This window comes from Polyodon spathula, chromosome 10 (genome assembly GCF_017654505.1).
Source record: "Polyodon spathula isolate WHYD16114869_AA chromosome 10, ASM1765450v1, whole genome shotgun sequence".
Taxonomy (NCBI): domain Eukaryota; kingdom Metazoa; phylum Chordata; class Actinopteri; order Acipenseriformes; family Polyodontidae; genus Polyodon; species Polyodon spathula.
The window spans coordinates 11,867,942-11,893,789 of NC_054543.1; the positions used below are offsets into that span (position 1 = coordinate 11,867,942).

At 35.5% G+C, this 25,848-nt stretch overlaps 1 protein-coding gene across 1 annotated transcript in view; it reads right to left on the reverse strand.

Moving 5' to 3' along the window:
- Window positions 1-2,409: 2,409 nt before the first annotated feature.
- LOC121321874 (paladin-like) overlaps window positions 2,410-25,848 on the reverse strand; it is a 78,224-nt gene continuing 54,785 nt past the window's right edge. Inside the window, exons 19-20 of the mRNA XM_041261185.1 lie at window positions 17,203-17,358; window positions 2,410-6,076 (exon numbers count right to left, since the gene is read on the reverse strand). Of these exons, the coding sequence (XP_041117119.1) occupies window positions 5,927-6,076; window positions 17,203-17,358 (306 nt within the window). The 3' untranslated portion in view covers window positions 2,410-5,926. The remainder of the gene's footprint in view (window positions 6,077-17,202; window positions 17,359-25,848) is intronic.

Below are 25,848 nucleotides of genomic sequence, written 5' to 3' on the forward strand. Positions count from 1 at the left end.
TGGAAGCACTTTTTGTTTAGTGGGGATTTAATGCCAGTAACTGAATAAACAAAAAACATTAATAGTTTCTTAATGGAATAAAATAAAAGGTCAATTTTTCATTAATTAAATAATAAAAGACATTATAGGTTCAATGAGGAACACTAAAGAGTTGCTTGTAATTTAATAAATCAATTGCATGATCGCCTTAATTGTACATCTATTTGTGATTTCATTGCATGATTTCAATTATTGTAGTGAAAGTTGTGTGAGCTGATCCTATAAGAAAATAGACAAATGTTTCAGCAAAAGCCTTCATTAGCGTCAATGGGGAGTTTTTTTAAATGTGCTGTTAAAAACATGGCTTTGTTTTTTACGATTTTTTTAGGTGAACGAAAAGACACACATTTGCCCGTTTTCCCATTGGAAATAGTGATATTTTGAAATATTACTGTCCTGGTCACAAAAGCAAAGTTTGTGGGGAATAATAGCCATTTTCTATACTTTTGAGGCATAAGCAATTAGGAGATAACACTTACTACCCAGGAACAAAAAATGTTTTACATAGTGTAATGCAGTAATCACAGATTCTGTGATAGACCTGGATCATATTTTCTTTTTGTTCTTAGTTAACATTTATTTTCATATTGCATGTTCCTTAAACTGGAATATTTAAATTCAAATGGGATATTTTAAACAAAATTTATAAAAGGGGATATGTATCCAGGCCAGTGTAACTTCTGATCTATCCATCTTATTACAAATTGATCGGTCTTGTATCTGGATCTTTTATAGCTTTTAAAATTGCCTGCTGTGTTTTACCATTGCTCTTTGGGTCCCATTAGTTTCCAAGCCAATTCCTATTCCGAAGTCAAGCCCTACTTGGTTACAAACAGAACCCAAGAGGAAAGAACTAGGTACCTCAATTGGGTTAATATGAATACCAATATAACTGAGTTGTAAAACACAACAGCAGGAGTCAACTGTTTCTTGCTGCCGTTGCCAAAATGTTTTTGTGTTTCCAGTGAAAAACTTCCAGGCGCAGTATTTAAAACGTAATGTGTCATTTAATCTCTGTAACTCTTTTAACTACAAAAAGGAGTGACAGACAGACACGATGTTGACAAGCAAGAGACTGCTGGAGTTTGTCTGAAATCAAGATTAATTAGTCTCGACTTGGCATCACTGTAGCAAGGCTGTTAAAGATCCCCTAAGCTGGGCTCCCACAGACCATGATGAACTCCCTTAAGCAATTTTGGCAGGCTTGCTTTAACATGTAAAACCATTGGTTTTGTAACATATGCATCACATTTATTAAGTTCATGTGAATATCAAAAGCACTAATACCATGACCTTGTAGCGTTTGTTGCCAATCACCTTTATTATATGAGGGGATCTATCAATCACGGGGTTTCCGTGCGGATCTATTTATACGTGAAATGGCAATGCGTGTGCATGTCTGGGAATTACTCAGGTAAATCAGGTTTGTGGCTGAAAAAAAAAATGGCCAAAGAAAGGGATAGGGTAAATCTCATTTACTCGTTTAAATGACGAAACACACGGGAAAATCCACGACCGGTTTCGCATGGAAACCCGCATTTCACGTGTAAATGTTAATGAGCGTGTTTATCCTTAACTATAAATACAGCGGGCGGCTTTTTTATTATTGTTTTTTGCTGTGTAGGGTCTGTCATGTTGTATATTTCTTGTGGGTTTACAGTTCTGTATAAAACCACTTACCATGGACTGCATTATGTCCTTGTTATAGATTTAAAACAGCTGTTTGAGAATACCCTTGCTGTAAAAACTACGCTCAAGTGAGCTGCTGAAATGTCTGAATTAATTCCCATCCTTTTTTTGATCCCAGCTATGTCCAAAGACAACGCGTGCCTGCCCTCCACACGAATAAATATTTGCATGACGTCGGGTGAAAAGCCCGGTTTACTCGAGTAAAATAAACTGAGCGAACCAAAACCCAAAAAAACATTTTACACAAGACATGTTGTTTCTCAAAATTATTTGATTTCTGAGATATAAAGAAAAAAGATTGAATTGTAGGCAATAACACCTTTTAAATATTTCCATAATTGTGACATGGTTTACATATTCATTGATAACAAGCTCCCAGTTTCACAGATGAATCAGGAAACTGCTAATGACCGGAAACTGGAAAGCTCAAGAAAGCTCAAATGACTGAACTGATGGCCCAGATAAGGTATGTTCCTACAAGTGAGAACTGCTTGAAAAAATGCGGAGAGAGCATTTAACAATAGTTTATATTTATATATATATATATATATATATATATATATATATATATATATATAATATATATATATATATATATATATATATACCATCCATACTAAATTGTAGTTCTTCACCAAACACATCACTGGGACCATGTTGAAAATATATTAAACATCACTGTTTACATTTTAAACAATTTAATATATACAAAATGAAATGTGACTAAGAAAAAAAAAACATTACAATGAAAAACAAGCCATGTATAAATGTCATGTTATTCTTCAAATAGTAAAAACATAGTTCTCTTAAGCCATAGCAAAAAGAAGGCACTGTTTGAGGCCACACAGTGATCCTATTTCAAGCAGGCTATATCAATAATAATAGCTTGATTAATAACACTGCACAACACTACCCCTATGTCACATATACCAAAGCTTCATTTATACTGTGCTGGGATTGTTATTTTCATTCATAAAAAATGGAGCCCAATGTACAAGAAACGTACTGTAGCATCATGACAAAAATAAATATATGGCTTTTGTTAAAATGCATAAGTGCTTGGTTTAGTATAATCAAAACACATCTATAATACACTTAAATACATAATTCTAATATGGAGTAAGATATGAACAGCTAGGTTCTAGTTAAATTTGTAGTGGCATCAAGCTGTATATTTATGGTGCCCTATGCAGATCTATTTTAGACTGTGGCTAACCAGAATTCCATGAACGCCATTTAAATACTTTTACAGATGGAATATACAGATCTGACTGTGTATCTTGGAAGAAGCACTTGCCAATGCAATCATAATTTGACCATAGCAACAAACAAAAAATACATTCCATATGCAACAACAATGAAAGAAACATTAAACATGAGTTTTCTGTAAGGCATTTCAAACTGGTGTGTGAAAACTAAAAGCTCAACACTTTGTCACCTGTTCAATTCATTAAAAAAAATAAAAAAAAATACAACATATATATTTATTGCTGGAAACTAACATGCGTAATTGTACCTTTGTCAAATTATAATACAAATATTGTTTTCAGTTATGCTGTTATTCCAGAAGAAAGAACGACAAACCTATGGCTTCCTTTTTGAGCAGTGTAAGAGGTTGTTCACAATATGTTAAAAAAAACAAACAAAAAAAACAAAAACAAAAAAACCCAATTCAACACTTTTAGGAATATGCATTGTACTTTGTTAAATAAATAGGTGTGTGGCGGAGGAATAGCAAAGAAAACATTTAGAAATAAATAGACACTATACGAAATGACTGTTGGCAGCTCCTAAGAAGTCAAAAGGCTCATGCAATGAGTAAAAACAAATGCAGGTTATAGACAGAAGCCTCATCGGAGGAGGAAGAAAATACGCTTCATCAATCACTTCAGATTGTTGATGAATTGTGCATGTAAGGAACCCTAAAAGGAGTTCTCCTTGAAATGTTTTGAATCAAGAGTAAAAGTATGGAACTTAAAGGATTGCTCTCTGCCATGGGTCCAATGCAGCATCACATGTCTCAATTTTTAGAGGGACTTCTGTACAGTAGTTGTGTACAGTATACATGCACAGTGGAAATGCAGTTGCAAAGTCAATGATACCAAACAGAATATGTTTTATGGTCATGTACAGTATATGAACAATGGCTGAGAAGAATGCTCTTGCTTTTCCACTGTCAAAGAAATTCAGGCCAAGCTTTAAAGCTTTCTCTTGAAACTAGAACCCCACTCCTAATTTTAAGCAGGCTTTCAGAGTAATTAATCAAATAAGGATCTTTTTTCAAATTTTATTTTATAATAACTCTAAATACATTTGTCAAACGTGTAGCCCGGCAATGGAACATAGTTTGTAGACTGATCACATGTTAAACTGTCAAGATCATTATTTCTCATGCATACAAGCTTATTGTACTGCTGGTAAGAAAACACATTTCTAGTTGTTAAAGCATTCAATACCTGCTGTACTTTAAATCCTGGACTTGTACAACCAGAGAAATGATGCCTGAAGTGGCGAGTGTGACTGAAATTGCAGTGAACAGAGCTGAAATGACGGCTACAGTGTATGTGGTGACAAGTATTTAAAAAAGCACTAATGTTTCAACAGCTGTTTATCTCCCCAGATTTAATGCAAATTGGGTAATTTTTCCTATATTTAGCTAAATCCTGACTTTTTGGAGTTAAACCTAGGAAAAATCTGTAATTTACATGAAATCGGGGAAAAAAACAGCTGTTAAAATATAATGGTGAGTTCTAACATTTTAGTATGTGTTGCAGAGGAGGGGGGAGGGGGGCAGAAATTGTATGCCAAAAGAGGGGGGCGGCATATAAAAAGTTTGCGCACCACTGCTTTAAATAATTACACCATGAATCCTTCCCATGCTTGCTTTAATATATTTAACTATATTAGTTTTACCTTTAAAGCTTAAAACACTGATACACAGAAACCCTAAACAAATTTTAAAAGAAATTTCTGATAATAACATAATAATAAACTGATAGGCTGACTTCTAAGGTCAACCACAATTTACTGTTAGCATACCTATACACCGCAATGTTTTTATCTAACCAATTCCACATTAAAAACTGTACACCTCAAGTATTAAAAATGCATTTCACACTGAGATTTTGCATAGGCAAATTCATAACACAGATTCATTTTAAAATCATTTTTACCTTTAGGAGCAAGGGTGAAGCATTCTGCACATCTTTTGCATTTTTAAACAAAAGAAAACAGTGTGTCTTGAACTCCGTGACATTGTTGTGTTTTCAGGGAACCACTTTAAAATGTTTCATTGAAACCTGAACTGAAAACCAAATACTAGATGCTATATTTGGAAAGCGATTTAAGTATAAATGTGGCCAAGCCATGAAATTAGGAAATCAAACTGATTTTTCAATTTAAATGTAACATTTTTCAATGTTGGCCTAATTAGAGAGTACAGTTCAAATCTACTATCAGTTAGAAGTCCAAAACAGGGCTCCTGATGAACAAAACCTTATCATGCTTTATTTAAAAGACTATTTATTAGTATATAAGTGTTTATTAAATGTTCTCTAACATTTAAAGTGTCTTCGAATTCCTTAAAAAACAGTTGAGAATGATTTAAATCATTAAAACATGCATTTAACAAAGTCTTTAAATATAGCGTGTGTGTGGTGAACAGGGGCAGTGTTTAATAAAATGGCCACTATCATAATTGCAGGGCTTTCTAGGTTAGTATAGTGCACCTTGTATAAAGGATAGAACCAAAGGCTGCCGAGTCTTGCATGTTTTACAATTGACGTGTTCTGATAATTATTATAAACACCTACCTACATGAATGAATATATGACTTCCATTGCAGCACCCATTTGGGTAACCCAAGTGTTGAAACAGATAAACCTTTGACGTGTGTTTAATTAAGACCTTTGAGGTGTGTCTTCCTTCTATCTCAGTATCTGTATCTATTGATGCACCCTTGCCTTGGCTGAATCTAAATATTGAGGAGGCAACCTTTTTCACCTTTAACATTGCTGCTGTTATAAAACCAACGTTATCACTGAACACTGTTTTTTGTATTACAATTCTTTATCCAGCAGTTTAAAAAAAAATAATATAAAAGGTTTTGGGGGTGCTGTGGATAGAAAAAAAAAAAAGGATTATGGTGGCGGTATTAGCAATTAATGAGATATTTTTGGCAGTTCACAGTGATCCTTTCTTAAATGAACTCCCCTCGGAAAGGAAGTGTGTGGAGGTTCTGCTGTTGCCAGCGGTAGCGCAGCCTGGCAGGTTGTGCGTCCTTTGGGTTTTCAAACTCTGCGAACCCCAGCTCGTTCAGAATCTCATAAACCCCAGCTCTGGCTGCCACCTACGGGATACAAACATAAGAAACACACTTACAAAAATAATTAAGCAAAGTCATTCCAAGAGTGCACATTTTTATACGTCCCTCACCTCTTTCCCTTTTAAAAGTCACTTTTATTTATGGCATGCTTAAAATATCAAAAATGTTTAAAGCAAACATGGCTTCCAACTAAATGATCTCCAGCAAGTGAGTGCATAAGAGGCCTGTTGTTTAAGAAGATTGGTTTAACAGAAGCTACCGTAGGTGGGATTTGGGTCAACATTGTGGTAGGGGAGATGGGGGACGGGGACAAATTTATAGCTACTGAAACATATGAACTGCTTTTTTTCAGTTGACTTTCACGAAATGTTTCCTCTGCACCTAGTACCACCAAGTACTTTAGTGGTCAACAGTGACAGACCTACTAGCATTACATTCCAACAAATGTCTCACTGTTTAATTATGTAGCTACATATAAAACTGTTGTATTTTTTTAAACAATCATTATATTACGTTGGTAGTAAAACTGATGAGGGGTTCTGGCTTGAGAGTGTACAAAACACTCAATAATGAACCTCTATTAAAACTCACAATGGGTCTCTGTGGTTGAGAAACTCTTTTAATGCTGTTGGAAATCAGATGCAGACCTAACCAAATACTAATGCCTACAATTGTAATTGAAAGTTCAACTATACCAATATAACATTACTCACTGTATCAATCCAGTGCAGGAGTATTAACACAATAATTATAAAAAATGCATCCCATGTTTCAGAATCAACTTGGAAAGCAAAGCTGTTCATTCAGCTGCAAACCTCTTATCATCAGACATGTCTTCAATTAGTCTTTGCTTCGTACTGTATTATTCGACAGTGGGACACACTTGATTTTTTGTGCAGCCTCCTAATCTAGCATTATCTTCAACAATGTCCACATTGAGACAGGTAATAATATTACTTTCTCACCAATTGTATGTTTTTTTTTTTTTTTTTTTTTTAATTGGGAAATTGTGAAAAAAAACTTTTTTCTACTTTACCACCATAGTCAGAGTAGCAAGATTGTTTTGGTGATGTTTCCGACAGGTTTCCCAATATGACATATGTTTACAGGAGATAATTCCTAAGAACGCCATTATTTTTGTGCCCACTATAAATCATGTGATTAAATTAATCCTCTGTGACTCCAGCAATGATGAAATCATGCAGACAAAACAGATAGGTTAAAACAATTCCTGTTACAAAGCTATCGATGTATAAGAATTGCATATCACTAAAATATGACTTGGTTATAAACAGTTTTGAGAGCACCATTTATTTCACAAAATTGCATGAAAGGTTTGGCAAGGCAGATAACATTGATGAGAAAGGCTTCAAGTTTTAGCTCCAATGCACTGAAAGTTTCCTATCAAGTAGCTCTTTGCATTGTGAAGTGCAAGAAACCACACTCGATCTTGTTTTGCCAAGATATTTGCAATACTATGTTTGGGGAGAAATACAGTGAGACATTGAAAGTATTTTCCCTGTACGACAAACCATCTCAAGAAGGCTTGATTATATGACATGTCACATTGCAGATCAGTTAATGGAGAAACTGCACAATAGTGAAGCATTCGCATTACAAGTTGATGAATCAACCGATGTTGCTAATGATGCCCAATTACTTGCATTTGTCAGGGTACTGATATATCTAAATAATTAATTTTTTGCAAGAAACTACCAAAACATACATCTGGCGAGGAAATATTCAGATTGATTGATGACAAATGGCATATCCTGGTCAAAATGCACTGGGCTGTGTACCGATGGTGCCAGGGCTATGACTGGCCCATGAAGCGGACTTCTTGGATGTGTAAAAAATGTGTTACCTTCTGTAGTATGGACTCACTGTATGCTACGCAGGGAGTCTTTAGCTTCCACAAAAAGGAGCTCTGAGTTAAATACTGTTCTACAAACCGTTGTGCAGGAGGTACTTTTCATGAAAGGTAGACCTTTAAACACAAGACTTTTTGTTGTGCTGTGTTTAGAAATGGGAGCTGATCACAAGCTCTTCTTTTTCATTCAGAGGTAAGGCGGCTATCTCGCGGGGCTGTTCTGAACCGCAATTTTGAATTGTGTGCCGGAGTATATGAATTTTTAGAGAACCGGAACTTGCTTCTAATTTCAATGACACTGAATGGCTATTAAAGCTGGCATATCTTGCAGATTTATCTGAAGAACTGAACAAAGTCTATCCATCGATACCAGGTGGCAATGCCAATATCATACAGTTGTATAACAAAGAGGAAGCTTTCCTTAAGAAGGCAATTAAATGGCGAGAGCTGGTAGAACAGGGGGTCATTTCTATGTTCCCATCAGTGGAGGAACTTGGCCATCTGCACGGAGGCGAAGGACATTATTTGTGCCCATCTCACAGCCCTGGAGCAGCAATTTGTGAATATTTAGCTGAATCTGAATCATGGTGGCATCTGGATTCAGTTTCCCTTTCCAGAGAAAAGGAGCAGTGGTTCAAGTTTGACAGAGAAGGAAGAGGACCAACTCACAGAGCTTTTCAGTGACAGTGTTTACAAGAATCAATATATCACAAGTGAATGTCTGGCTAGATTTTGGATTGGAACTGGAATTGAATTGCCAGAGTTTGCAGCAAAGGCTTTAAAAGTTGTCTTACCATTCGCAATAACATTCCTGTGTGAAACTGGCTTCTCTTCCTTGACTGCTCTGAAAACAAAATACCGCTCTCGACTTCAACCAGAACATGACTTTCCGTAGTGATATCTCTGAGGATTTATGCTCATCACACCAAGCTAAGGCATCACATTAATGTAAGTTGATTAACTTTTATTATATAATTGCAGTAGATATTGTGTAATAATAACAGTAATTTAAGCATATGCTTTTCTTATTCCTGTCAGGTGTATTTTTATATGATATACCGTAGTACTTTCTTTACTTTTTTAATGTTCTGAATTGCATTCCAAGAAAGAAACTGAGTGCATGCAAGAATACTTTTCTAGGTCAAACATTAATCCTCTTTGAGTGGGGGTCCCTAGTTTTGGTAACTTTGTGTCAAGGGGCCCGCAAGTATAAAAAGCTGGGAAACCCCTGGTCTGGGAGTACAGGTAGTAGGTTTCAAACCCATCACCACCTTTATTAAATCCAGAGGAGTAATTTCTAAAAGGGCTTCCAGTAAAATAATTAGACATCATCACAATAGCATCATCAGCATGGGAGACAGTGTCTGGGTTTCATTAGTTGGAGGACATTTTTATGCATATCTGGAGGGTTTAGGCATCATGTGCTAAAACATTCAGACCAGAATGGGTTTAATGCCCACCCAATAGCAACCCACAGGAGAATCGTTTTTACAGTGACTTCCTTCAGTGTGAACCAGCTCTGGCAACACAGCTGTGTATGTTTTCACAAAATACAACACAATTGCACATATCTTTTGATAAGCTGCATCTACACTGAAATCTGAGGCTGCGGGTACTGGAATGGGGATTCTGAAGCATATGCATAACCTTTAAGGAATGCTTGACAGTCGACTCATCACAGGTAAGATACAGGCTCTTTGATATTCAAGATGACTAGGCCATTTTGAGAAGCTAATTTGCAACACATTATGAGGGAATGCACCAAAGTAATGTAACCCCAGGTTGCCAAACCTAATTTTCCCATCTACAGTAAGCAGTGCTTTGTAGAGACCGAGTATAGTAATTGAAAACAGCACAAGGCTTGTTCAAGTACAGTCAATTAGACACAGCTCATAAGCTGTTTCTTTCCAGTGAAACGGTGCGTTCCATGAAGTTCACTCTGTATTTCAAACCCAGCTCATCTGATTCTAAGTAAACATGTCTCTTTCATCTCATATTAAGAAGATCAAAGATGCCAATGCAAATTAGATGCTCCAATGGAACTGGAGAGGGGGAATCTTTGCCACAGCATATCAGAGACTACCCACATATGGAAGAGATAATGAGATTAATTAACTTTTATCACTTTCCAAAATCCTTGAGATGCATCATCTTGTTAACAAGGACAGCAAGCACACAATAAACTTCTGTACGATACAAAACATATAATACATGTACAGTCATCAGACAAGTGGGGTCTGGGCACTCTTAATCGCCTTAAATTATTTAATGGAAAAAGTACTTTTAGTCTATTAGTGATGGTCTTGCTGGAGGAGAAGTTACAGAATGTAGTGTTGTCATTCGTCTGAGATGATTTAATGTATTTCTCTATCAATTTGAGCATACTATTTACATACTACTGTATACAGAGGTCCCATGGGGGACTACTGTATACTGTATATATAAATGGGCGCAGGGGTGTGAGCAAGTTATATATACAAAATGTACAATAAAGAGGTTTCTAAACTAAAGACACAAATAAATAAGGATTACTATATTGTATTATTTTCATATGTGTACACACAAGTATTACAGTGTTATAAAATATGTGGATCAGCACTATAAAATTAACTTTCAGGCCATATGATGTCCTTCATGTGCTGTCAGATCGGGAAAAAAATGTAATTTTTCCCTGCTTATTGTCCTAGAATTGTCAGTTAAAAACAATAACAGCATATTAAAATGCTCTAAAAACAGCATTCTCAAAAAACTCCGACAATTTCTCAAATGTCTTTTGGAAGATAATTTCAAGTGCTTGCTGCTGCTTCATACTTTGCATTACATGCTATTTCTATTACTGACAGAAATATATTGACTCCTTACAGGAGCTTGACAGCAGACGTCAGCAGGCTACCCTGACCCTGGAGGACAAAGGCCGGCCCAGCAGTAAGATTACAGTTTTGCCTCCTCAAACCACAGAGGGCAAATTCGACACAAATCCCCAGCCAAGATTATCAGTATGGCACAGCCAAGATGGCAAACCTGCAACTCCCCTGATTGCCTTTACCAGATGAGCTGCTTGGGGACAACCATTTCTATTTTGATCAAGAGGGATGAAGCTTACTTATCCATGCACAAATGTTCAAAACACCAAGAAAAGAAAGGGCACACTTCAACAGTAGTATTCTGTTAGTTTGTTCGTGCAGTTGTGTTTCTTTCCTCTTGTACAACAACGAAAATAATAAACATGTCACTATGCAGATTGAAAAAGGCAGAACTCCATTTTCAGCACACTATACTCCATTCTCACCCTTGATGTTTAGTCCTAAAACTGGCTTTATATCAAAAGTGATAGTTCTAGTATAACTAAAATACTCACAGTGACTGAACTGCTGACGATAACTAGCAATTTAACTTGGTGTTATATTTCTTCACAAAGTATAGTTTATTTCTGTAAGGTGGTTTCAATGTTCTTAAGTGTAACTTTGCCAACTTGATAAATGTGTTGCGGAATGAGAGAATTTGGACAGCCACATTTATTTAATATAACAAGGAATGTAAATTTGAGACTGCCAGAAATAGGGGTTCAAGGTCAAATGCAAAATTATACATAAAATAGAAACTCTGTGGTTCCACATGGACCAGTATTGGTCTGGTCTGTTTCAGAATCATGATATTTTAGGTGTCAAATAAGTATTCATGTAAAACTCTGAAGCCATCGATAGACCTTCTCTAAAAGTAGACCTTCTCTAAAATTTTAATATATATAAACATATATATATATATATATATATATATATATATATATATATATATATATATATATATATATATATATATATATATATGTTGTATATATATATATATAATGTTGTGTGTAGGGTGTATCATCACAAAGTGCTTTACAAAGGTAGGCTGTGAACTACATGTTTAAAAATTAAACAGGGAACCTGCAACCATGATCATTCTTTCGGACCAAAACAAACCTAATCGCTTTCCCAAGCACGCTTTCTTGGTGCTGAAAGAACAACTCCCAAAGCAGAATCAAAAGTACAGCACGGTATCATAGTACGTACCGTAGGCATGTAACATAGACCGAGCCAGCAGATACTAAACAACTACCTGTATAATGCAGGAAAGCTTTACTTTAATAGACACATACAGCAGTATATCAACCCTAGATTGATCAAGCAACAGTTTGCACCTCCTTACCTTGCATTCACATAAATTTCAATGTACAGTAATAGGCTAGGCTACTGATTACTGTATTGGTAAATTTTGTTAGCATTTTGAATGTAAAATTACAAAAGGTGCTCCTTTCTTAGTCCACTGCCCATATATATATATATATATATATATATATATATATATATATATATATATATATATATATATATATATATATATATATATAGATAGAGAGAGAGAGAGAGAGAGAGAGAGAGAGAGAGAGAGAGAGAGAGAGAGAGAGAGAGATAAGGATTGTTTTAAATACAAAGGCACAATAGAAACTATTAAAAATAAGAACGATCCAATTAATCTTTTATACAACAATAACCATTTCTCAGTTATTGTATTTAAAGACAGTGAAACCGGAAGAAAATCTGAATACTGTGGCATAGTTAAGAAAGATAATCAAAATAAAACTAAAACAGTAAAAATAAACCAGTTTAAAGTAAATAATAAAATGCAAAACAGAGAATTAAACAGGACTAGGACAGAGAATTGAAAACAGAAAGATAGGAGACTCAGAAATGGAAATGGTACCAAATACACTAAAGATAAGACAGAAAACATTATTTAATTTATCAAGTAAAACTTTAACTACATACCAAAAAGCATTACTGAGTAAAGGATTTAAGTTTATACCGACTAAAAAATACATCGATAAAGATAAACTGGCCACCGAATTAAAGGAGTGTGAGAGACGCATGAGATTAGCAGAATATTTTTTCAATGAAAATATCTCCGATTCAGAGGGTAATTACGAGCATGGGATTAAGGTTAATAGTACAAGCACATGGACTCCTCCAGATGGAAGAGGTAAATGGTTTGATATGTATACTGAAGCAGTTAAACAAGAAATTATAATAGGACTAAAGAAAAAATGTAAACTTCATTTAACCAATATTGAAGAACAAGCTGTCTAAGTTGTTAAATGACAATGATATAAGTATAAGACCAGCAGATAAAGGTTCAGGAATAGTGATAATGAACACAGATGACTATATGAAATCTGTAGAATGTGAATTAAAGAATACGGATACATATGAAGCAGTTAAAAGCAATAGGATCAATAAATCGGTAAAAGAGGTCAAAGAAATTGCAGAGAGACTATACAATAGAGGCATTATATCAAAAGAATTAAATTATAATATATATATATATATATATATATATATATATATATATATATATATATATATATATATATATATATATATATATATGCAGCCACATAATGCAAGAACAGGCCTAGCAAGAGGAAATCCTAAAATGCACAAAGAAAATCACCTTATGCGAATAATAGTCAGCATGATTGATAACACTATGTAACACAATTTTTGTTCCTGGGTAGTAAGTGTTATTTCCTGATTGCTTATGCCTCAAAAGTATAGAAAATGGCTATTATTCCCCACAAACTTTGCTTTTGTGACCAGGACAGTGATATTTTGAAATATCACTATTTCCAGTGAAGTGAGGAAGTGAGTAGTTTTTCGAGATTTACGATTATACAGTAAACACAGTATAATCGTAAATCTCGAAAAACTACTCACTTCTAAATCTTTTGTAGTCATTTTTGTATTACTTTAGTATAAATACATGTTAATTTGGATTCATATGTTGTTTTTTTCTGACTTTATGTGAACAAAAAGACACACATTTGCCCTTTTTCCCATTGGAAATAGTGATATTTTGAAATATCACTGTCCTGGTCACAAAAGCAAAGTTTGTGGGGAATAATAGCCATTTTCTATACTTTTGAGGCATAAGCAATCAGGAAATAACACTTACTACCCAGGAACAAAAATTGTGTTACATAGTGTTATCAATCATGCTGACTATTATTCGCATAAGGTGATTTTCTTTGTGCATTTTAGGATTTCCTACGGGTGTAATCCAACACACATAATAGCTGAAATAGCAGAAAAACAACTTAGGTCACACGTTGAGAAATTACCAAGCTATTTTAAGGATACAACACAATTTTTTTAAAAAAATACTTGAATCACTAAAGCACAACCTTCCAGAGAATACAATTTTATTTTGTATGGATGTAAAATCCTTGCATCCAAGTGTCCCTCGTAAACAAACTTCAGAAGCTTGTCAAAAAGCACTAGATGATAGACTAGATAAATTAATACCAACAGCTGAGGTGCTGAACATGATCAACATAGTTTTAGAAAACAGTTATTTTACATTTGTTGATAAGAATTACAAACAAAACGATGGCACAGCAATAGGATCTAAATTAGGATTGCATTTTGCCAGTACATACATGGGGAAATGGGAAGAACAATTACTTAGAAAATCAAAAACAGAACCTTTAGAATATATTCAGGTTTGAAGATGATATTTTCGGGGTTTGGACAATTGGAGAAGAATCTCTTTTCCAGCTTCATAAAATGAAATACATAGTAAAATTAAGGTGGACCTTTGATGGGCAAGAAAAGAAATAGACTTGAAGAAAGGTTCAACTGAGTCTGACCTCTTCTGTAAACCTACTGATATACACCAGTATCTGCACATCCAATACACACTAAAAGGGCAATCCTAAAGAATCTAGGAATAAGAATATGTTCAAAAGAAAGCGACTGTGTAAAACAAAGAAATGTATAAAAAAACAAATCTTAAAAAAAGAGGATACAAAGAAAGAATTATAAAGATGGAGTTAAGAAAAGTGGATAAACTAAAAGGTCAAGAGAGTCCCATTATTAATAACTTACTCTAAACTTTTGCCTATTTCTAAGACAGTTTGGAAACACATGCGGATTCCACATAATTCAGAAATAATGAAAAAAGAATTTCTTAAGGCCCCAGTTGTAGCATTCAAAAGATAAGCTAATTTAGGTGATATTTTAGTTCACAGTAAACATAAAATAATAAATGACAGAATAGGTTCTACAAATACTTGCACTAGTACATGTAAAGTGTGTAAATACATGGACAAAAGTAAAAATATAATTAAACATAAGAACACCACATATCCACTAAAAACTAATACCTACTGTAAAAAAAAAAAAAAAAATCAACAATGCTGTTTCTGGAGTAGCCTGTGAAAAAATATGTTGGAGAGACTGGATCAACTTTATATAAAATAATTCAGAACCACCTTTCATTAATTAGAAATAAAAAAAAAAAAATAATGAACCAATAGTACAACACTTCACCAGTCAAGGACATGACATAAATTTGTAGTATTAGAACAGCTAAAATTAGACAATGCGACATATAGGAGAATAAAAGAAAGTAAATGGATAAATAGACTGAACACGATTATGCCAGCGGGACTCAACAGAAAAGAATGAACTAATTAACTCCAATAAATATAAAACATTTTAAATAAATAAATAAACAAAATTCATTCAAAAGTTGTGCATGCTGATGCGCTGGGGAGGCTAAATCAAGGCTGATCCTCAGAGCCAGCATTGCATGATAATATAAATATAAGTTTACATAAAATAATGTTAATTAGAATTAATATAGATTTAAAAGATATAAGTATGTCACAATATATAAAACATGTCACAATATATAGAACCATCATTTAGTAATAATCTGATAGATTTGTTATTGTTTGTCAACTCTTTGAGATAAAGATATGTACAACATTTTCGAAAAGTCTAATTTTTATATATATATATATATATATTATATATATATATAATATATATATATATATATATTAGGCTAGGCTATAACTGGTGAGTCCATCTGGATTATTAATATTAATAATTCTGGATTATTAATATTATTAATTATTGTTGTTTGTTGTTGTTGGTTATGTATGTATTTTCTTATAACAGAAGCCCTTATGCAGGGGCTGCTGCAAGGCCTGCCGTTTTCACGGCACCTTTTGAGTTATAGTTTGGGGTATTGTGTTTTATTTTGCACTTTTTTGGACAGTTTGCTGTATTTGTCCTCTGTGCGTTACCATCGCTGGTAACGTCACATGACCGCCTTTATTTTACTTTCGGTTTCTGTTTGTTGTTAATAAATCCTGCGCGCCTGTGCCGGCGTTTCAACACCACCTCAGTCTCTCTGTATGCTTGAACAGCGGCGACCCACATGCGTGACTCGAGGAAGACCCTGTCACACTTACACACAATGTTTTAACTTAACACAAAAAAACAAAAACAGACAAAAGGACGTACTTTGTAACTACTATTAAACATAAAAAAGGGTTATTAGCATTTTATTAACTTTACAACCAAGCGACTTCCCTAGAATAACTATTTATGATCTGAGCTAGACTAGAAGCCTGGCCTCCATAATGTCAAAGACTCTACAATACTGAAATAATAACATTCACAAAATGTGGTTGTCTCTGGAAAACACTGCAGTAATATCAACTACATGGTGTCATCCCTACAACATGTCATGAAATTATCTTTGATCAGAATACTCATGGAGGCAAAGCTTTATAAAAATGTTTAATGCTGACAAAAATTCCAGACAGGGACAGCAGATGAATAGTCATTTGTAAGGAATGCACATAAATTCCTTCCTTTACTGTATGAATACAGTTGACCAAACCACGCCAAACGATTAATGGTCCAAAAAAAACAGGAGGTCCCAGACTTTTTGAAGTTCAATGTGTAAAGGACCCAGCGACAGTAGAACTAGAATAAGCTTGTAAATTCCACGAGAAAGATCTTATTGAAACGCAGTTACGGATCACAGCACAGAGGAGCTAGGATGTTCAAACAAAACCCACCGGCAAGCTACACAATTTCCAGCTCTTAAATTTTGACAGCTGTTGCCTTAATCACACCAAAATGCGAGGATCTAGGAGATGACCGAGTTTGATTTGGAATACAAGGGTATACTGACAAGGTTCCAGCTGCACCAAGTTATAGTGACAGACCTGGGCAAATTTCATTGAAGTCAGCTTGGCTTAGTAAATACATTAGTAAAAATTATACCCTCTGATGGACAGCACTGCAAATCAAACCTTTTTTTGAGGGGAAAACATTACAGGGAATAACCTATTGGAAAATGTCTGGATGCAATGTCATAATCTTCATCAACCAAAACAATCCCAGTGTTTTTTTTCGAGCAAATGTCTGAGTTTCCTCACCTCGTACATCCAGATGCTGAAAGGTCTTTGCCAGGAGTCTTTCTTCTCCAAATGTAAGTAAGTGTTGAACAGGATGAGGTAAACATAGCGCTCCAGGTACTGCAGGCTTTGCAGCTGCAACAGTTGCATTTCTTTCTCACACTTGGCAGTTTTAATCTGAAATTTACAAGAGAAACGTGTTTCAATTTTAGCATCATGTAATTGACTTGAGAAGGTGTCTTTCATTACTTTACGCTGCATAATGACACTATTTCAAAATATGTTAATTTTTTCCATTGTAAAAAAACAATACAAATGACAAATAAAATAAAAAAAGAAACATTATGACTGTCAAGACTGGCAAAACATTTAATTTAGGGTTAAGAACTAAGAACGAATATTCAACCCAGTTATTCTGCATTGATAGTGAATTAGGACACGCCAAGGTATCTATTGTGAATTTATGCACTGCTATTGTCTTACTGCAATTCTAAAATGCACGAAAATGAAAAGACAAAAGCTTTGTGATGAGGCAAAAAAGATTCAACCAATGTGACGAATAACCGTACTGTTTGGAATCAGTCACTTGGAATGCCCTGCTCACCCAGGCCATTTCAAGAACATTTGGGGTACATTTAATATTTTGCCTTTTTCTGAAGTGGAAATGGTTTTCTTTATAGGGATATCAAATAAAGGGTCTGAGTGGGCAATACATGTCCTAATTACATCTTTTGGGGCTAGCAGTGCACTTTTGAACATATGTTTTATTATAATGTATCACTCCATAAGAAATACGCAGTTCAAATCACGTTTAATACAGCTCTCCCTGGGAATTTATACTTAAAACATTCCACTAACTTAGTCTTAACCACACAACTCATCAGTCCCAGAATTGGGAACATACACTCCACCACTTACAGTAATTATCCTTAATTACCTTTAGCCAAAAGTGTAGAGTTAATCAAGTGCTGTCGCCATCTACTCAGACCTTATGGAAACATTAATAAAGAAGGCGAAAAAAAAAGACACAGCAGGCAAATACCAGATGATGCATCAAGTGATAATCAAGGTTTCAATACTACCAATTACAGTTTCAAAAGCCAGTTAGAAATGAACCCATAACTTCAAAACAACATCAAAAATGACTACAATAAACAAAGTAAAATAGATGTTTTGGCTAGTGCCTTCTTGAGTGTACTAGACATCAGGGAGAAATTAACAAGATAATAAAAGTAAAATATTACAGAGGATGCTGAAAATATACATTTAGAATTCACCTTGGGATTAGTATTACCTTTTCAGTAAATGAAAAAGCCAAATAATGCTCTTTAGGACAGTCATGTGTGAATTCAGCCAATGTAACCGTATTTAATATTTTATGTGCATCCTGCCATAAAATGCAAAACTCAGGCCTCAGTTTCCATGGAGATAACAAGGGACAGTTCTGGTTAAGCAAATTTACAAAGAAACACAACAGTGAATTGAAGCCTTACATCCCTAACATTTGACCCATTAAACATTCATGTAATCCAACCCAGGACTCAAAAACCACTCCATGTCCTGGGAACCTCTACACACTAAAAAATTAACACACGGCTTCACTCCATACTTCAGTTGTAGAACCCCTGTCCAATAAAACCACCTAAATGGCTTTCACATGTCTAGAGACAAACAATCATCATGACAGTTCTTTACATGGCCTCCATATACATTAATAAAACTTCAAACCCAGTACCTACAGCCAGTTCCACTGTTGCCTACTCTGAAGTTAAAAATCCCTCTTCTTGTGCAACCCCTGTTTAATGGACAATATAAGCCAGAAATGATTTGTATCTGTGACAGCTGGGCCACAAAGACATATCATAGGGTTGTAAAATGTTTTATGTCTGTGAAACTTAAACATGAACTCCTACACTTAAGAGCTTTACAGAAGCTCAGTAAAACCTCAATAGTATATCACTGGGATGTAAAACACTACAAGAAAAGCACTATGAAAATTCAGTGAAGACTTCCCGATAGTTTTGCCAAGTGTTTTTCACCCTGGGTGGCTGGGAGAAGAAAAAATATGAATGAAATGATTTCATCACAGTGTCCTTCCTTTTATGTGTCAGCTTTTAAGAGTGCAGGGCAGACTGAAAGTCAACCAGAATACCCTGGACTTAAATGTTATACTTCTTTGAAAACTGGAACCTAAATGTCTACAAGCGGTGTTGGTATATTTAACACATTTGCAACATTTATTAAGAACTGCCAAAAAATGTTTTAAAATTTTTCCGAATTTCATTTTCATAACTGTTGAGAATCCATTAAATGATCTCTATTCTAATTATATTAGACAATTATCCAGGACAGCTAAAAACTAGGGAAACATTAAACATTCACTTTAAATTCATATTTTACTCTTTTTTAATATAATTTCAAAATCTATCCCATAGCAAATATTTTGGTTAGCAGAGTAATCTACACTTGTCTTCAATTAAAATTAAATATCCACTAAAGGTTAGCTTCTGACCCCAATGCAAGTCTGTCTTTCTTTTTGCAAGGCCACACAAGGTTAAGTTAGCCTGTGTTTACAGCTCAAGGCAATTCTAGTCCCAAAAGACACCCAACAGCTGGAAAATGGTTTTCTTAAGTACGTGAACAGCAAAGCCAAAACAGCTAACAAACTCTGTATTGATACACCTTCTATAAGGAGTTTGACCACACATTATCCTGGGGACTTTAGAAACAGACTTTACACAAAAGAATAACCTTTAAGCAAGAGCAAAAGGGTTGGTTTAAATTTTATATATAGAACAGATGATTTATTTAATCATAGCTCTTCCTGCCAGACAAACTAAAACAAACACACCAACAACAATTCCAATTTTAAATTAAGCACTGCATATTTTAGTTGGATGGGGCTGAATGCAGTCAGTTTGTAATTACAATACAGTTCACCGAAACCGTATCTCGGTAAAAAGGAAAAGTAAGCTGAGTGCCAGTAAATAAGGTTTGTCAGTTGAATGTTCAAAGTTTGGCACTTTGCAACACACCAGGAGAAAAATAATCCTGATGGTGCTATTCAGATGTCTAGGAATGATGTTGCCTGGCAAAAAATAAATAATAATCCATCCATATAACTGTTTAATCCTTTATAGGGTTGTGGTGAGTTGGAGCCTAACCCAGCAGACACAGGACACAAGGCAGGACTACACCCTGGACAGAAAGTCAGTCCATTGCAGGGCAGACAGGGCAATTTAGAATGACCAATCAACCTGAACAGCATGTCTTTGGACTGTGGGAGGAAACTGGAGTACCTGGAGAAAACCCATGCAAACATGGGGAGAAATGCAAACTCCACACAGACAGACTGCTAGGCTGGGATTGAACCCAGGACCCTGGCACTGTGAGACAGTAGCACTAACCACCACACCACTGTGCCGGCCATAAATAATAATAATAATAAAATAAATAAATAAAATGGCTTTTTGCATTATATGATATGCACAGTTCAAATACACTTCTATGAAAGTAAAAGTGGCTGCTACTTCCCGGTACAAAATAACTTCCTGTGCTGTAGCTCAATTTCAATCCAGTGATCTTGATACAATCAGGGTACGTTACCTAACACACAGAAAGTGATTAGAGGCATACATTTTAGTGATTCTTAAGACTCTATAGAACCATAGGTTTCCAAGACTACTGCAATCACATTTTACTACAGTATATGCAATTTTCATTGCCATTTGTAATTGCCAATTTCACTTTTCATGTCTGTTGTACTCAGGTGTAATATGGTAATCCTTCTCAAATTATTAGTTTGATAATAATTGTTAATTACCAGATGCATAGTGATCCTTAAAAGCCTTTTGGAGACATCTTCTAACAAGTTAGACAATCTTATTTGTTTTCATTCTTGGGTGGGGGTTCTGCTTCGGAAGAAGGTTAGTCTTAATGACCGATGATTGTGATAAGTGGTATAATTAATGAAAATGTCATTTTCAGTATCAAGTTGTTTATCCTAAAAAAAAAACAGATTTTCTAATCAGTTTTACACTGAAACTGCAACCATCTGTTTGACATCTGCCACTTTTCTCTTCAAAATGGGCAATGAAAATCAGTGGATCAGTTTCTGTAGGCTCTTTAATTTCTTGATAAGCAAGATTTCAGTGATGCTTACATTCTTGAAAAAGTAGGTTTAATATGATTTAACTATAAGTAAAAAAAAAAAAAAAAGCTTTAACAATTTCCACATCATATGCAGTGACAATTTAATAAATGCAAATGAGGAATAATGACACATATATTATGATATAAATACCATTGCAATACACTAGTAAAACAAGCCCTAAAACCTGAAGCATCTGCACTTTATACAACAAATATTATTGTACATCTACGCCAAACAAACAAAAACAGCTTCGGTCTAAGCTGATGCCTTCCCTACAGTGCCAAGTCTTTGTCAGCCAGTTTATAGCAAAGCCTTCATGCAATCATTGTGGCCATCGGGAAACTATTAGTTCTGTTTTTTCCTTTAAAAAATGTCTACAAGTCCAAGAAAACAAAAGTTGTTACTTTACTATTTAAGTCCATGCTGGTGTCCAAGTTACACCTAAATCAAGCAGCAATATCCACACTCCATGACAAAATCACATCAAAATTTGCATCTATGCAGGCTCAAGCATACTTATAGTATAGGAAGAAAGCTCAAAATTGTAAATTACATCCAAACATGGATTTAAAGAAAAACAAAAAACAAAGAAAGGCTGTTGCGGTCTACACAACTGTTGGAGCTTACAGTTGGGCTTACTGCTTGCTGAATGTCATCATGAGATTGATCTAGAGATGGTTAAGCCAATTCTCACAGATGTATGTTTAAGGGCGTTCAAGCACAAACAGGCGAAAATAAACTTTTCACTTTTTGCAGATTGAACCCGAGCTTCCACATATAATGAAAGGCTAGTGATTTAATACGTTTAACCAACTAGGATCCACATTTAAATGACAAAGCAATGCGTTATATAACTGTTTTGTACACACACACGCACAAACAGTTTTTTGAGAAATTTGCTGCTGCTATTCTTTATTGCTCTTGGTTTATATTTATTCACTTTGTGCCCGCAGGAACAGCACTGGTATATCTCAATAGTACAAGGACTAATACAAAGAGAGACCTACGTCGACCACACTCAGTAAATAAAAGTTCCAGCTAAATCCAGAACAGATGCAATTTTTTTTTCAATCCTGCTGGGCTGGGATCGGCAGTCAAAACACTTGTGGACAAGCTGCAAGAGCATGGATATGAAAATTAATCAATAATGAGAACACACACGTGCAGTGGTTTGCAGAAGTATTAACCCCCCTGAAAAGTTTTCACATTTTGTTGGCACCAGAGCGTACTCCACGACGCTTTCAAATTAGACTTTACGTGTAGAATCTACACAAACTACTCCTCATTGATAAAGTTAAAAAATGCATATAGAATATAAATAAGCAAGAGTTACAGAGAAAAACAGATTAATCTCAGTTGCATAAGTATACAACCCTTTTGCTACTGTAGCCCTAAATCAGCTTAGTTGCAAATGATTTGTTTGAAAGATCACAAAATTACTGAAATGGTTTCAGCCTGTGTATACTCAAAGTGGTTTAACATGTAGATCCTTTCCCTCAGGTATATAAAGACTTTCAAGCTGCAACTCACATAGTCATCCAACAAAGAAACCATGAAGACCAAGGAGCTTTCGAATCAAGTCAGGGGTAAAGTGGTAGAGAGGCACAGAGCAGGAGAAGGGTACAGGAACATTTCAAAGGCGCTGATTATCCCTCTCAGCACAGTGAAGTCTATCATTAAGAAGTGGAAGATGCATCATACCACCCAGACACTACCCAGATCAGGTTGCACCCCCAAACTGAGCAGCTGGGCAAGCAGGAAGCTGGTTTGGGATGTCACTCTGAAGCCAACAATGACCTGGAGAGATCTGCAAAGTGTGTCTGAGATGGGAGTCAGTGTTCACACATCAACAATAAGCTGGTCCATATACAAAGCTGGCCTGTATGGACGGGTGGCAAGAAAGAATCCATTACTCAAAAAGCCTCATCTTAAAGCACATACGGAGTTTGCGAAAAAGCACATAGATGATACTGCAGACATGTGGAAAAAGGTTTTGTGGTTAGACGAGACAAAACTTTAATTTTTCAGTCTAAACTCCAAGCGTTACGTCTGGCGCAAGCCCAACACTGCACATTACCCAGTCAACACCATCCCAACTGTGGTGGCAGCATCATGTTATGGGGATGCTTCTCTTCAGCAGGGACTAGGATGCTTGTCACGATAGAGGGGAGAATGGCTGGTGCAAAGTACTGGTGAAACCTTGAGGAAAACCTGTTTGAGTGAGCTAAGACTAAAGCTGGGGAGGAAATTCACATTTCAGCAGAACAATGACCCAAAGCACAAAGCCAAAGCCACACTGGAGTGGTTGAACAAGAAGAAAATTAATGTTCTTGAGTGGCCCAGTCAAAGTCCTGACTTGAATCCAATCGAACATTTATTGAGAGACTTGAAAGATTGCAGTCCATCGACAATCCCCAACAAACTTATTAGAACTGGAGCAATTTTCCCATTAAGAATGGGCAAAAATTTCACCATCCTACTGTGCAAAGCTAGTAGCGACCTAACCAAAAAGACCCATATCAGTAATTACTGAAAAATGTGCTTTTACCAAGTACTGACTTAAGGGGATGAATACTTATGGAACCAGTAAATTTCACTTTGTACATTTTCTTTGCAAGTTTTGCTTACATTTAACCTCCTCCTCATATAACAGTGTTCAGTTTAACCACTACAGCTTTGAATAAAAAAAAAGTTTGATTGAAAAACTGCACACATTATTTGTAATTCAACAAAATGTGAAGTTTGCAGGGGGGTGAATACTTCTGCAAACCATTGAATACACAAACGTTTGTGAATTAAAGTATTACTATTATTTTTGTTTTGCATTGTTACAATACATTCAGAGTAGGATTTGCTCTGCTTTTTGTAATGCCTGGTCTGGTTTTTCAAGAGAATGTATTATTGTTAAATTATACCTGATCATCAGGATTTCCGTTCTCACCATTATAGACTGGGGAGCACAAGAACCAGGATAGAATGAGACAGTATGGAAAAGGGCCAATACTGCAAGTGAGAGAGCTGACAATACAAGACATACTGCACTATAAGTAAGAAAATAGTATATTACTGTTTGTGAAGAATAATTTGCCATTACAGTATGTGTTTTTGTTTATAAATACATTTGCAAAATCGTCACGGTTCTTCTTTACAAAGCAACATCAACTTTGGTGGCAACCCTCTGCCTTCAAAACAAGTCATATTTACCTAAGTAGATACACTTGTAGATAGCCAATACAAATCAACCTTTTTTCTATTGCAACCCAAAGTATAGCCTAATTCTGTAAAATAGTCCATCATAAAACATTTGTATAAAGAGACTGGAGTATATAATACACTGCAGCGTAATGAAAATTCCATTACATTATCTGGCATTTTCTCATGGAAACTTTTTGGAGCATAGCTTGGCAATGGAAGAAGCTGTCATCACTAAAGGAATGACAGACAAGTTCAAGAAAAATGCTGCAACAATTGATTCTGACACCTGTCAGTCAAGTAAACCAGCAGGGCTACTATAGAGTGTTTCTATGTTTGCATTTCAGTTTTAGAAGCAATTTAATTGATACCACTTCAGAATTAAATCCTTCTACTACAGTCAGGTTTTGTCATACCAGTAATAACACCCTGCTATTTAATAGCATCAACCCTTTGGTACAAACAATCTTAAGAGGACTGAAGATCAACAGGCAACCTCCACCCAAACAGTGTTGTTACCAAGCTACTAATCACAGGATGTGAGGCCCAGGCTGGGAAATGATCCTTGTAGACCCCCAGTTAAGACCGGCAAATAGGTAGGGTTAAAACCATCAAGATCACCCATGCAGTCCTGATTTTACCAGATGAACCACTAAGGGCTCCAATGTTACAGAATAACATTATAGAACAATGCATGAGGAGATGGGGTTAAAATTGTGTCTACCGCTAAAGTAGCTGCAATATACTGTACATGTTCAGCATCTCTACTTTCTTTATTTAGCCTATTAACTAGAGGAAACTAAAAACAGTAGCAAGCTGCAATAGTTGCTGGCTTTCCTACAGCATGCACCTGCTAAGAATTCCTGCTGCTTCAGCAGTAAGGCATAGACTGGGCATTGGGGTCACATTCTCTCTTTCATATCCTCAAGTCAAGCCTATTATCGGCACTCTCCCTCGCATACAATAACTCAAGAGAACAGCCCCCATTGGAGGCTGTGTGGAGACAGGATATTCTCAACAACTCTCCTGTGATTAAGAGTTCCAGCCCTGATGGCAGTGAGCCTTGGAAGTGGAGGGTCATTGAGCGAACACACTAGTACATTAAACCCCAGCTTCTAAAAAGCGAAAGAACAGAGATCATGCTTCTCACTGGGTAAGGCTGATCCTGTCACAATGGAAGATAAATACACAATGTAATCTAAATCCCTGCTGTGCCCAATTTTAAAGAAAACTGTGCAGTGATCTGCAATTCCTGACAAAAGTTAGCAGTTGTAAAAGATCAGGTATAGGAAACCTTAGCTCTCACAACCCAATTCATTGAA